The sequence below is a fragment of the Anomaloglossus baeobatrachus genome, chromosome 6, assembly GCF_048569485.1.
Source record: "Anomaloglossus baeobatrachus isolate aAnoBae1 chromosome 6, aAnoBae1.hap1, whole genome shotgun sequence".
Lineage (NCBI taxonomy): Eukaryota > Metazoa > Chordata > Amphibia > Anura > Aromobatidae > Anomaloglossus > Anomaloglossus baeobatrachus.
The window spans coordinates 490,237,968-490,253,143 of NC_134358.1; the positions used below are offsets into that span (position 1 = coordinate 490,237,968).

Here is a 15,176-nt window from a genome sequence, read left to right on the forward strand (position 1 = left end):
GAAATGTGTACAATTCCTACAATTTCTATCAGATATTTTTGTTCAAACCTTCAAATTAAACGTTACAATCTGCACTTGAATTCTGTTGTAGAGGTTTCATTTCAAATCCAATGTGGTGGCATGCAGAGCCCAACTCGCGAAAATTGTGTCACTGTCCAAATATTTCTGGACCTAACTGTATATAAAGTGTTTTGGTTTTTTTCGGTGGGGGAGGGTATAGGTTTTTCCCATAAGTTTGACAGCTTGTTTTTGGTTATCGGCCCACTTTGAGCTAAAGACATATTAATAGACTGCATGTTATAAAACAGGTTTCCAGTGATATCACCAAGACTCATCTTGACTTCCGATCTCTTGTGATTTTATGTGTTTTTTGTTTTTTTTTATTCTTCAGAATCTTGTTGCTTCTTATAAAGACACTCGTAATGGCCTCATAGGAATGGATTATTCAACAAAATTTGCTCCATGGTAAGTTTCAGTCCAAGAGTTTATGTCGAGACACATAACATTAGGGTTAGGGGGCCACTAAAAGTGTATCGCCTCCGCAGTTACACCTAAATGCTGTTGCTCTGTTTCAGGCTTGCACTGGGCTGTATCTCCCCCCGATATATATCTGAGCAGATTAGCAAATACGAGCAAGAACGAACTGCAAATCAGAGCACATACTGGTAAGAAGTGTCAAGCAATTTCTTTATTAAATTTCCTATTATATCCGTACAAATGTGAGAATAATCTTTTATTACAGAACATAGACCAAAGATATACAAAATAAAAAGGCTGGTTGCTGATTGCCCAAGTCATTTTTATACTCTATTTAGCCCCTTTCCGACATTTAATGTACTGGTACGTCATATTTTTTGGTGACTTCCCACAATTGGACGTACCAGTACATCATGACAATCATGCGGGCACAAGAGCAGTGCCCGCACAATCACTGCCAGGAGCTCGGTATTAGTGATAGCTGAACTCCGGCTGTCACAACCAGGGACGGTCTCCGCACTGCCCCTGGCTGTTTAACCCCTTAAATGCTACTATCAATGGCAATTGCAGTATTTAGAAGTGGTAAAAAATGATGCTTTTTCATTGTAATACTGAAAAAAAAAGTAGAATAAAACGTGATCAAAAAGTTGCATATAAATAAAATAGTATTGCTGAAAACATCATCTTGTGGCACAAAAAAAGAGCCTTCATACAGCTCCGTCAGTGGAGAAATAAAAAAGCTACAGCTCTCAGAATATAGCAATGCAAAAAAAACCCCAATTTTTTCTATAAAATTTGCTTTTATTGTGTAAAAGTGGCAAAACATAAAAAAATTATATAAATGTCATATCGCTGTAATCATACTCACCTGAAGAATAAAGATGTGTTATCACTTTTACCACACTGTGAACCGTACAAAAAAAAAATAAAAATTAAAAAACTACGACTAAAACTAATCATGAATTGCTGATCTTTGTCCATTCTGCCTCTGCAAAAATCTGAATAGAAAGCGATCAAAAAATGTGTCTAAAAATGGTAGCAATAAGAGCTATAACTCATCCCGCAACATGACACTGTCGGCATAAAAATAAAAAAACTATAGCCTCCAAAATACAGTGCTGCAAAAAAACTATCACTATTGAGTATTTTCTGTCGGTTCAAGTCCCCTCTCTTGTTCACAATGTGCATTGCACCCTTGGCGGCTATGATTCAACAGAACCCTAATATCTTGGGGATAAGGTATTCAAAATCGCATTATTTGCGCATAATAATTTGCAAACTCTCACTAATCCTCTCACAACCCTCCCTAATCTTTTAGATACACTTACAAGGATATGGGCATCTTTCTAGGTGTAAGATAACCGCCTCTCAAACGGAAGCTCTACCATTGAATATTCCCTCTAGCATCTTAGAGCAACTAATTTTAAGCCAGTTTTGTACCTAATGACCAGGCCATTTTTTGCAATTCTGACCAGTCACTTTATAAGGTTATACCTCTGGAACGCTTCAGCGGATACCAGTGATTCTGAGACTGTTTTTTGTGACATATTGTTACACATATTGTTACAGTTTTTGCTTTTATTTGTGAAAAAATCGGAAATTTGATGAAAATTTCGTAATTTTAAAACTTTTATGCCCTTAAATCCGAGAGTTATGTCACACAAAATAATTCATAAATTACATTTCCCACATGTCTACTTTACATCAGCGCAATTTTTGAACCAAAATTTTGGGGATAAGGAAGTTAGAAGGGTTCAAAGTTCATCAGCAATTTCCCATTTTTTTCAACAAAATTTACAAAATCATTTTTTTAGAGACCACTCTGTGTTTGAAGTGTCTTTGAGAGGCCTAGGGAACAGAAAATACCCACAAGTGACACCATTCTAAAAACTACACCCCTCAAAGTATTCAAAACCACATCTAAGAAGTTTAAAAACCCTTCAGGTACTTCACAGGAACTAAAGCGATGTGGAATGAAAAAAAAAAAATTAACATTTTACCTGAAATGTTGCTCTAGCCCAAATGTATTCACTTTTAGAAGAAATAACACAACAAAATGGACCCCAAAATTTGTTACCCAGTTTCATCTGAGCATGTTGATACCCCACATGTGGTCAGAAACCTCTGTTTGGACAAATGGAGGGCTCGAAACAGAAGGAGCCATATTTGAATTTTGGAACACAAATTTGGCTGAAATAGATTGCAGGCACCATGTCGCATTTGTAGGGCCCCTAAGGTACCTAAACAGCAGAAACCCCCCACAAGTGACACCATTTTGGAAACTAGACCCCCTCAAGGAAGTTATCTAGATGTTTGATGAGCACCTTAAACCCCTGGGTGCTTCACAGAAGTTTATAATGTTGAGACATGAAAATAAAAAAATAAATTTTTACTACAAATTTGTTGCTTCAACAAGATAGCTTTTTTTATCCATAAGGGTAACAAGAAAAAAATGCACCATAAAATATTTTGTGCAATTTCTTCTGAGCACGCTGATACCTCCATATGTGGTGGAAATCAACTGTTTGAGCACACAGCAGGTCTCGGAAGGGAAGGAGCATCATTTGACTTCAAAATTGGCTGGAATCTTTAGTGGACACTATGTCGTGTTTGGAAAGCCCCTAAGGTGCCTAAACAGTGGAGGTGTCCCCCACAAGTGAACCCATTCTGGAAACAGACCCTTCAAGGATTTCAGGGCGGTCGTAAAGAGGTTAAATTACAAATTTAGGGAGAAAATGGACTCTATTAAGCACCTCGGGGTTAATTTATCCTCCTTGTGTGATAGCCTTTATGAAAGCAACTTCCATTCACTATTTAGGCAACTAAAGGGCTTACTGACTGACTAACTGGAAACCCCTTATAATCTCATTAAAGGGACGTATAGCTTCTGTAAAAATGACCCTCCTGCCTAAATTAATTTTATTATTTTGAGACCCTCCTAGTTTAAATTCCTCTTGGGGAGCATAAATCTATACAGGCCGCCATAATGAGATTTATTTGGAACGACAAACATTATAGAATCTCTAAAGAAATCCTCACCATGCATAGACTACAAAGAGATCTTTTGGTCCCAGATGTCATAAAATATTACTGGATAGTTCACTTTAGGAGGATTCCTTCCTGGGCTTCATTGTGGGCATGCAATAAATGGACAAAGACTGAAAAGCTTAGGATAACACCTGTCCACCCAAACTCCCTATTATGGACAACTCACCAGTCTAAGGGGTACTTCTCACATAGCGAGATCGCTAGCGAGATCACTGCTGAGTCAAGGTTTTTGTGACGCACCAGTGACCTCATTAGTGATCTCGCTCTGTGTGACACTGAGCAGCGATCTGGCCCCTGCTGTGAAATCGCTGCTCGTTACACACTGCTCTGGTTCATTTTTTGGGTGTTGCTCTCCCGCTGTGAAGCACACATCGCTGTGTTTGACAGCGAGAGAGCAACGATCTGAATGTGCAGGGAGCCGGCGTCTGGCAGCCTGCGGTAAGCTGTTACCAAGGTAAATATCGGGTAACCAAGCGAAACGCTTTGCTTGGTTACCCGATATTTACCTTGGTTACTAGCGTATGCCGCTCTCAGGCTGCCAGTGCCGGCTCCCTGCTCACGTAGCCGGAGTACACATTGAGTAAATAAGCAAAGCGGTTTGCTTATTAACCCGATGTGTACTCTGGCTAGGAGTGCAGGGAGCCAGCGCTAAGCGGTGTGCGCTGGTAACCAAGGTAAATATCGGGTAACCAGGCGAAGGGCTTTTCTTGGTTACCTGATATTTACCTTAGTTACCAAGCGCAGCATCGCTTCCATGCGTCGCTGCTAGCTGGGGGCTGGTCACTGGTCGCTGGTGAGATCTGTCTGATTGACAGCTCATCAGCGACCATGTAGCGACGCAGCAGCGATCCTGACCAAGTCATATCGCTGGTGGGATCGCTGGAGCGTCGCTAAAGTGTGATGGTGCCCTAAGTTAACTTCACCTCTTTTAGGACCCATAACGTTTACAAGGGAAATATGGCACACATGTATGAAATGTTTTTCATTGGCTTCAGCTAACTCCCCGATGATATCGTTCATCTATCAACGCTAAATCCCAAACAGCATGGATTTTGAGTTGGTCCACCCGTGTATCCCAGCGGGTCATTTTAGATATGCGGATGTGGTGGAAAAGGACAAATTGAGAATACTCTAATTTGATTTTATTAAATTCAACTTCTCCATCTCCAACCACGAGTTCTTCCAATATATTCAGATAACACATTTTGCACTATTGCTTTACGGTTCATTGGGCATTTCTCAGCCATCCGAATTTGAAAAGCTTTGTAGGAGAGGCCCGTCAACAAAAGGGTTAATATCAGATATCTATAGGTTAATTAATTCTCCTCAAACTGATCCTTTAAAAAAAACAAAAAACTTTCATATGTGGCTAGGTGGGAGTCTTTCCTCGGAAGGGAGCTTTACCCCCCAGACATGGCAATATATTTAGGATAAGGTGGCTAAAACCTCCATATGTACAGTTAGGTCCAGAAATATTTGGACAGTGACACAATTTTCGCGAGTTGGGCTCTGCATGCCACCACATTGGATTTGAAATGAAACCTCTACAACAGAATTCAAGTGCAGATTGTAACGTTTAATTTGAACAAAAATATCTGATAGAAATTGTAGGAATTGTACACATTTCTTTACAAACACTCCACATTTTAGGAGGTCAAAAGTAATTGGACAAATAAACCAAACCCAAACAAAATATTTTTATTTTCAATATTTTGTTGCGAATCCTTTGGAGGCAATCACTGCCTTAAGTCTGGAACCCATGGACATCACCAAACGCTGGGTTTCCTCCTTCTTAATGCTTTGCCAGGCCTTTACAGCCGCAGCCTTCAGGTCTTGCTTCTTTGTGGGTCTTTCCGTCTTAAGTCTGGATTTGAGCAAGTGAAATGGGTTAATATCTAGTGATTGACTTGGCCATTGCAGAATGTTCCACTTTTTTGCACTCATGAACTCCTGGGTAGCTTTGGCTGTATGCTTGGAGTCATTGTCCATCTGTACTATGAAGCGCCGTCCGATCAACTTTGCGGCATTTGGCTGAATCTGGGCTGAAAGTATATCCCTGTACACTTCAGAATTCATCCGGCTACTCTTGTCTGCTGTTATGTCATCAATAAACACAAGTGACCCAGTGCCATTGAAAGCCATGCATGCCCATGCCATCACGTTGCCTCCACCATGTTTTACAGAGGATGTGGTGTGCCTTGGATCATGTGCCGTTCCCTTTCTTCTCCAAACTTTTTTCTTCCCATCATTCTGGTACAGGTTGATCTTGGTCTCATCTGTCCATAGAATACTTTTCCAGAACTGAGCTGGCTTCATGAGGTGTTTTTCAGCAAATTTAACTCTGGCCTGTCTATTTTTGGAATTGATGAATGGTTTGCATCTATATGTGAACCCTTTGTATTTACTTTCATGGAGTCTTCTCTTTACTGTTGACTTAGAGACAGATACACCTACTTCACTGAGAGTGTTCTGGACTTCAGTTGATGTTGTGAACGGGTTCTTCTTCACCAAAGAAAGTATGCGGCGATCATCCACCACTGTTGTCATCCGTGGACGCCCAGGCCTTTTTGAGTTCCCAAGCTCACCAGTCAATTCCTTTTTTCTCAGAATGTACCCGACTGTTGATTTTGCTACTCCAAGCATGTCTGCCATCTCTCTGATGGATTTTTTCCTTTTTTTCAGCCTCAGGATGTTCTGCTTCACCTCAATTGAGAGTTCCTTAGACCGCATGTTGTCTGGTCACAGCAACAGCTTCCAAATGCAAAACCACACACCTGTAATCAACCCCAGACCTTTTAACTACTTCATTGTTTACAGGTTAACGAGGGAGACGCCTTCAGAGTTAATTGCAGCCCTTAGAGTCCCTTGTCCAATTACTTTTGGTCCCTTGAAAAAGAGGAGGCTATGCATTACAGAGCTATGATTCCTAAACCCTTTCTCCGATTTGGATGTGAAAACTCTCATATTGCAGCTGGGAGTGTGCACTTTCAGCCGATATTATATATATAATTGTATTTCTGAACATGTTTTTGTAAACAGCTAAAATAACAAAACTTGTGTCACTGTCCAAATATTTCTGGACCTAACTGTACCTCATATAAGGAAAATCAATATACAAACCACAACGCCAGCATACTCTTGGGAGTTGAGGATTTACTTTATTTAGGAACTCAGGGGTATGATACCAAAACATCATGATCTTCTGATCATGATGTTTTGGTATCATACCCCAGAGTTCCTAAATAAAGTAAATCCTCAACTCCCAAGTGTATGCTGGCGTTGTGGTTTGTCGGTTGAGTCACACTTTCACATATTTTGGACCTGCAATAGGCTGTCCGGGTTTTGGGCCTCAGTGAAAAGGCTGATACAAGATGTTCATTTTGTGGAGGTGGGGCTGGATCTGGCAATCTACCCTCTTAGGCTGCTTTCACACCTCCGGTTTCTGCAATGCGGCACACTCCGGCACTTTGCAGGAAAATCGCAACCGTTTTTTTTTTGCTGCCGGTTGCGTTTTTTCTGCATAGACTTTAATTAGTGCCGCATTGTGCCGCAAGGCCTTGCGTTCCATCCGGTTTTTGCCGCATGCGGCAGATTTAGCCGATGCGGTGGCCGCATGGAACGTTGCCTAGCACGTTTTTTCGTGCGGCAAAAAAAAACGCATCGCGCAGCATTCTACCGATGCGGCGCATTTTTCAATGCATGCCTATGGCGGCCGGATGCGGCAAAAACCGCATTTGGCCGCCGCATGCGGTTTTTGCCACTGTGCATGCTCAGTAGCATGCCGCAAGCGGCAAAAACCGGACGGGCCGCATGGGAAAAACTTATGCAAAGGATGCGGTGTTTTCACCGCATCCGTTGCATAGCTTGCACAGCCGGATTGAGCCGCAGAGCTCAAGCCGGATGTGTGAAAGCAGCCTTAATGGCACTCCTAGAGGGTTGGGGAAGAATTCAGCTAAACTGTCACTACGCCTTTTGACAGCAGCCAGATGCCTGATTCCACCTTATCCGGATTTACTAACCAGAATTTCTGACATTCATGGAATGGAATATTTAACGGCACTGTTGAATGCTACAGTTGATGGTTTAGAAAGTACCTGAGCTCCCTGGGATTATTTTTGGGCCTAATTTAATACTTAGGTTTTACTCAGTCTTTGTCCCCACCCTTTCTTTATCCCTAGTGTGTCAGTCTTCTGTTTTTGTCAAGTGCTAGTTTCATATCTTTGTTAAAATTAACTGTTTAAGACAAAGATGTATTAATATTAAGGACCTGTGGTCATTCTGCAGGGAGTTTGTATGTTCTCCTCCTGTTTGCGTGGGTTTCTGCCAGGTTCTCCAGTTTCCTCCCACACTCCAAAAACATACTGATAGGGAATTTAGATTGTGAGCCCCAATGGGGACAGTGTTGCCAATGTATGTAAAGCGCTGTGGAATTAACAGCGCTATATAAATGAATAAATATTATTATTATTATTTAGCTTTACAAGTCTATAATTCTTGCAATAATATGCAGTTTGTTCAGGAGCCACTAGAGGACCTAAAGTTTTATGGACCAGCTTCAATGTTCCCTTCCTGCATTAAAGGGAACCTGTCAGCAGAAATGTCCCCTAAAACCTAACAGATTCCCCCTCTGCAGCTCCTGGGCTGCATTCTATAAAGGTCCCTGTTATGATTGTGCCCACTTTCTGACCGAAAAAAAGTGTTTATAAAGTTGTACCTTTTTGGCTTTTGATTCTGTAAATCTGTCACGGGGGCGGGCTGCCTGATGGCCGTTATTCTGCCCCCTGGTCCTGTATGCCGCCCCCATCGCTGATTTCAATACTTCTGGACGCCGCCCACTGCTCCAGCCATCCCCGCGCATGCCCAGTGCTCATCTCTCGTGGATGAGCACTGTGCCCAGCGTCACCGCTGGTGACGTGCACGCAGGGTTAAGATTATGGGCGGTGCTGTGATGTTTATTACCAAGCAACCGCCCATAATCGCGGGACCGCGCATTCCCCCTCGGCCTGCTTCGTGCTTCCTGCTTCCGCGCTCTTCCCATCTATTTCCTGCCTCGGGGCAAGATGGGAAGGAGGTGACGTGGGGGTCAGCAGCAGCGCGCTTGCGCAGAACGAAGCAGGCCGAGGGGGAAAGCGCGGTCCCGCGATTATGGGCGGTTGCTTAGGAATAAACATCACAGCACCGCCCATAATCTTAACCCTGCGTGCACGTCACCAGCGGTGACGCTGGGCACAGTGCTCATCCACGAGAGATGGGCACTGGGCATGCGCGGGGATGGCTGGAGCAGTGGGCGGCGTCCAGAAGTATTGAAATCAGCGATGGGGGCGGCATACAGGACCAGGGGGCAGAATAACGGCCATCAGGCAGCCCGCCCCCGTGACAGATTTACAGAATCAGAAGCCAAAAAGGTACAACTTTATAAACACTTTTTTTCGGTCAGAAAGTGGGCACAATCATAACAGGGACCTTTATAGAATGCAGCCCAGGAGCTGCAGAGGGGGAATCTGTTAGGTTTTAGGGGACATTTCTGCTGACAGGTTCCCTTTAATACACCTCATTATAGTATGCAATTGTAGTAGGGTTATGTTAACTGAATTAATCTGTTGAACCTTATAATATTATTATTATTCAATAAAATCTAAACTTATGTACCGTATATATGTGTGTATGTATGTATGTGTATGTGTGTGTGTATATATATATATATATATATATAAAAATGTTACTTCAAATGTGATATGGACTCTAAAAGAATTGGTCTTATGACTTCCTAACAAAAACTGGTGCTTATGTGAGGTACTCATGTGGGAAATATTATTTATTAATGATTTTGTGTGATATATCTGGTTGAAGGGCATACAAATTCAAAGTTTAAAAATTGTGAAAATTTTAGTTTTTGGTAAAATTTTTATTATTTTTATAAATAAACACCACAAATCCATCATATTGACCTAAATTTACTACTAACATGAAGAACAATGTTTCACGAGAAAACAATCTCAGAATCACTGGGAAAGGCTTGGTGGAGAAGGGGTTAATGAGGACCTGTTAGCTGCCAAAAATGTCATTTTTATCTGGTGTGAATGATTCTCTTCTGAATCTGACATGGTTTTTCTTTTGTTCATGTGCTCCTCCATTCCAGGTATAATACATACATTTCTATTTTTTTTATCCTAGTGGGTGTGGTTATCATCTTCTATCAATGAGCACTTTCATAAAGATCACACCTAGTTTGATAAAAGATTAGATTAATATACAGAGAAGAGCGGCTCATATCTCAAGAATGGAAAGTCGCAGGAAGAAAAATCATTGTCAGATTCAGGAGATCACCTGCATTTACACCAGGTAAAAAATTACATATGTATGGCAAGTAACAGGTCCTCTTTAAAGAGTAATTACATTTTTATAACTTATAAATTGTGCGTTCCCTTTAAATTGCAAGCAGATCAACTGTGATCCGAGTCCTGGGGCCCCCGAATTGCACCATACCACCCCCCCCTCCTCAAGAGGTGCCCAACTTAGGCTATAGAAGCACATACCTCATTTCTGAGTGTGCACACAGAGCTGAGTACGGTTTCACCAGAAAGCATAGTTTTTCCAAGCTCGCTTTCAATCGGATTGTTAAAGGCATCTAACACATCTGTTGTTGTCCTGGATCCTCCCCAAAATGTTACATTTGGTGTTTTTCTATGTGGCTAAGGAGGCCGATTTGGTGTACAAAGTGCACAACTCCGTCATCCTTTGTGTCCAGATCAGGCATAAAACAACTGGCGTGCACGACTGATCTACGGGAACACAGATTTACTCTAGAATTTTGTAACACGCACAGTTTCACTTCTGTTTTCAGGGTAATTTTTGAGCTTTTATGGAGAGATTACTTCCGTTTTGTGGCTTTGAAATATGGAAGAAGGATATTCTTCTTGAGAGGTATGGTGGCATGATAAATGCTGTGTTTGCAGTATTGATAAACTTATTTAAAAGCTAATTTCTTTGTCGCTCCATTGGGAGACCCAGACAATTGGGTGTATAGCTTCTGCCTCCGGAGGCCACACAAAGTATTACACTTTAAAAAGTGTAACCCCTCCCCTCTGCCTATACACCCTCCCGTGCATCACGGGCTCCTCAGTTTTATGCTTTGTGTGGAAGGAGGCACACATCCACTCATGCATTCTCATATTAGTTATTCTCACGGTGGGTCAACCGTGGGCGCTTCCAGACTTGCTGTCACAAGGGCCGTTTTTCCATCTGAATTCTGTGGCCCTCAACCTGACTGTGTGGCCATTGAGTCCTGGCTCCTAGCGTCTTCAGGGTTATCTCAGGATGTCATTGCCACCATGAGACAGGCCAGGAAACCAACGTCCGCCAAGATCTATTAGAGGTCTTGGCAAATCTTCTTATCCTGGTGCTCTGATAATGGTTTTTCTCCATGGCCGTTTGCCTTACCCACTTTTCTTTCATTCCTTCAATTCGGAATGGACAAGGATTTGTCACTCGGCTCTCTCAAGGGACAAGTATCGGCGCTCTCCGTATTTTTTCAAAAGCGCCTAGCCAGGCTTCCGCAGGTCCGCACGTTCCTGCAGGGAGTTTGCCACATAGTCCCACCTTACAAGCGTCCGCTGGAACCCTGGGACCTTAACAGGGTGCTAACGGCTCTTCAGAAACCACCTTTCGAGCCGCTGCGGGATGCCTCTTTACCACGTCTTTCGCAGAAGGTGGCATTTCTAGTGGCAGTTACATCACTCCGAAGAGTGTCGGAGCTTGCAGCGCTGTCATGCAAAGCCCCCTTCCTGGTTTTTCACCAGGATAAGGTGGTTCTGCGTCCTGTCCCGGAATTTCTCCCTAAGGTGGTATCTCCTTTTCATCTCAATCAGGATATCTCCTTACCTTCATTTTGCCCTAATCCAATTCACCAATGTGAAAAGGATTTGCACTCCTTAGATCTAGTGAGAGCACTCCGACACTACGTGTCTCGCACGGCGCCCCTGCGTCGTTCAGATGCGCTCTTTGTCCTTGTCGTTGGCCAGCGTAAGGGTTCGCAGGCTTCCAAGTCAACCTTGGCTCGGTGGATCAAGGAACCGATTCTTGAAGCCTACCGTTCTTCTGGGCTTCCGCTTCCTTCAGGGCTGAAAGCCCATTCTACCAGAGCCGTGGGTGCGTCCTGGGCATTGCGGCACCGGGCTACGGCTCAGCAGGTGTGTCAGGCAGCTACGTGGTCTAGTCTGCACACTTTCACGAAACACTATCAGGTGCATACCTATGCGTCGGCAGACGCCAGTCTAGGTAGGCGAGTCCTTCAGGCGGCGGTTGCCCACCTGTAAGAGGGGGCCGTTTCGGCTCTTTTTTATCGAGGTATTCTTTTACCCACCCAGGGACTCCTTTTGGACGTCCCAATTGTCTGGGTCTCCCAATGGAGCGACAAAGAAGAAGGGAATTTTGTTTACTTACCGCAAATTCCTTTTCTTCTAGCTCCTATTGGGAGACCCAGCACCCGCCCCTGTGCCCTTCGGGCTGGTTGTTTTTTTGTGTACACATGTTGTTCATGTTGAATTGTTCTTTTGGTTCATGGTTTTCAGTTCTCCGAACATCCTTCGGACTGCATTTACCTTAGACCAATTTATAAGTTTTCCTCCTTCCTGCTTTTGCACCAAAACTGAGGAGCCCGTGATGCACGGGAGGGTGTATAGGCAGAGGGGAGGGGTTACACTTTTTAAAGTGTAATACTTGTTGTGGCCTCCGGAGGCAGAAGCTATACACCCAATTGTCTGGGTCTCCCAATAGGAGCTAGAAGAAAAGGAATTTACGGTAAGTAAACAAAATTCCCTTCTTTTTCCAAAATGAAAAAGGTTATACCAAGATTGCTACTCATCACCTATCCACAGGGTTGTTACACCATCCCGAGTCCCCTGTTTTAATAAATCAGCAGTTGAACATGTTCCCTACTGCTCCATTCATTGCATAGGGGCCTGCTGGAGGTAGCCAAAGCCTTATTATTGGCAACCTTAGTCATTGCCATACACTTTAAATTAAATGGCAGAAGCCCCTTCCAGACGGGAAATTTCAGGCCTTCATTCTCCGGATCGGTGGGGTCTCAGCAATCAGTCGCCCAATGATCACACCCCTATTGCCTATTCTGTGGATAAAATGATAAGCTATAATTATCCCCTTGAAAAGTTTCTCGTTGTTTTTGGGTCTTGTTCACACACTATCACTTTATGAATGTCAAGTATTTTTGTCAAATTTTTTTAAAATTTTATTTTTGTTTTATTTTTATTTTTATTTTTTTTATATACTTTTTTTTATTAGTACCATAGAAAAGTCTATAAGAAAAAAAAAAACCCAAAGGCTGCATATGTATACCTCACAGTACCAGTATATAATTTCTTACTGGCATCTGAATCCCTTTAGGTCTTCAAGATAAAGACATTCCTTGGAAGAAGGATTTAAAGCAGTTTGATGCCTGGAAAGGTCCGTGCCTCAATATTGAGTATATTATTGGCAGAATGCTTGTGTTTAGTGAGCCATGGATACAGATATGACACAGATAATTCTTGCTGATTATTTTTTCAGAGGGCCGTACTGGAGTCCCTTTTGTGGATGCCAATATGCGTGAACTAGCCATGACGGGCTTTATGTCAAACCGTGGACGTCAGAACGTGGCCAGTTTTCTAACCAAGGATCTTGGTCTTGACTGGAGAATGGGCGCAGAATGGTTTGAATACCTGCTGGTAAGATGAATTTCATACTTTCACAGTAATGTAAAAATATGCCAAAGAATATTCTGCACAGAATCTATATAGTAATGTAAGGCTGGATGCCTCTGGACTGTAATGTGCCACGTGGCTGAGAATGGCACGGCAAAACCGCGGTCCCACTGCAAGTTGTTTTCTTGGTTGTTTTTGTTTATTTTTGTGTTTCATTCTAATTGCAACAAAATTGTGACAATTTGCAGTATATTTCATGCAATTTTTTTACAATTTGTTTTTTTAGCTGGGTGGTCCATATTTCCATCATCTTTTATAATGAAATGAATAGCCAAATCTTAAACAGCTGGTCATGGGTTGGATGTTGGTTGATAAAATTGAATGATATGTACAGTTTTTGGGAATGATTTACCACCTGATATAAAAAAAAAATAATTTTCACCTAGTCATTAGGACTCTTCCTCACGACTGCAAATTAGGTCCAAGTTCTATACATTAAAAAAACGGACCAAACTGGGACCAATGTTGTCTTTATTATGTATACCGCTTTCACATGTAAAGCGCCATTGAATAAATGGTGCTATAATAATAAATAATAATAATAATAATAATTCAATGAGGCAGTAAAGATGAACAATTTTTTCCACTGACCAATTTGGTGTGGTCCAAGGAATAAAATCACAGTATGCACAATTTTCCTCTGAGAATCAGATGGCACTCGCCCATTCAAGTTTATGGGTTAGTGAAATAAATCAGACTGTACTCGGATGACATGTGAGTGCAGTATAGTTTTCACAGACTGACATAACAGAGAAGGCAGAGAAACTTATATTTTTGGGGGAAAAACTGATCCCACTCAGATGAGAGTCTTAGCATAATTGGACCGCTTTTCTCGGATGGAGAGAAAACTGTCTTGTGCACCTACCCTTACAAATGTTGTGCAGAGTTACTCATATTTTTTTAGGTTGGCTACATAAATGTCCAGTTAAGCTTACCCATTCAAGACATGTAGGTATTTACATACCTGGTATATATGTCCCCATCTTGGCCCCATCCTGGTATGCCCCCATCATGGCCCAATTCTGTTATATACCCCCATCATGGCCCCATTCTGATGTATGGCCCCCCCATCATTGCTTTATCCTGGTGTAGATGGCCCCATCCTGGTATATATGTCCCTAAATATTGTGCACAGCTACTTATATTGTATTTTTTTTAGGTTGGCTACATAACTGTAACTATAAAACCATTAAACTTACCCATTCAGGAGATGTAGGTATCTCCGGAGAAGAATTTCTCACTATGAGACTTTGTTCACTCGAGCATAAAAAAAAATCATACAATTTTTATCAGATGATTTTTTAATCTATATGGTCATCTATTTAGCATCCGTTTTTATACATAAGTGGTTATTAAAATTTACAAGAATGTATACAGTTTCCTATGCTAAAGTATTGCCATGTATCCATAAAAATCAGATGCTATACGTTTGATCTCTACTGGGGGTTCCAATTTTTTCTTTTCTTTTTGAGCTTCAATAGGCAAGCCTCATACAAAATACGGAAGAGAACGGTGCAAGCTGCATTTTTTTCCAGACCTTTGGTCCATATAGAAAAAAAAAAGTCATCAAACATCCAGGTGAATAACATTGCAGACTGGATGTTTTTTCATTGAACAGCACATAGAATCAAACTACGGTTGTGTGAAATGAGGCTCACGCTAAGAACACACGAATACATACAAATTTTTCAATTTTCATCCAGAAAAAAATGGCTGATTTTTCATCTGTATTGTCCATCAATAATGTGCAATCAGTGTGACATCCGTTTATATACATTGAAGCTATTAAAACACCATCTGATGCTATATGGAGGATTCATATGTTATCTTTTTTTTTAATTTTGTGCATAGTTTCATCCAAACTATGGAAGACTCTAGTAAATGTTGCAGCTT

General features: G+C 41.8%; 1 protein-coding gene across 1 annotated transcript in view; it reads left to right on the forward strand.

Annotated features, from left to right (window-relative positions):
* LOC142244496 (cryptochrome DASH) overlaps positions 1 to 15,176 on the forward strand; it is an 89,285-nt gene that overhangs the window by 12,899 nt on the left and 61,210 nt on the right. Inside the window, exons 7-11 of the mRNA XM_075316729.1 lie at positions 392 to 465; positions 576 to 665; positions 10,370 to 10,449; positions 12,928 to 12,987; positions 13,090 to 13,247. Coding sequence (XP_075172844.1) covers positions 392 to 465; positions 576 to 665; positions 10,370 to 10,449; positions 12,928 to 12,987; positions 13,090 to 13,247 — 462 coding nt within the window. The remainder of the gene's footprint in view (positions 1 to 391; positions 466 to 575; positions 666 to 10,369; positions 10,450 to 12,927; positions 12,988 to 13,089; positions 13,248 to 15,176) is intronic.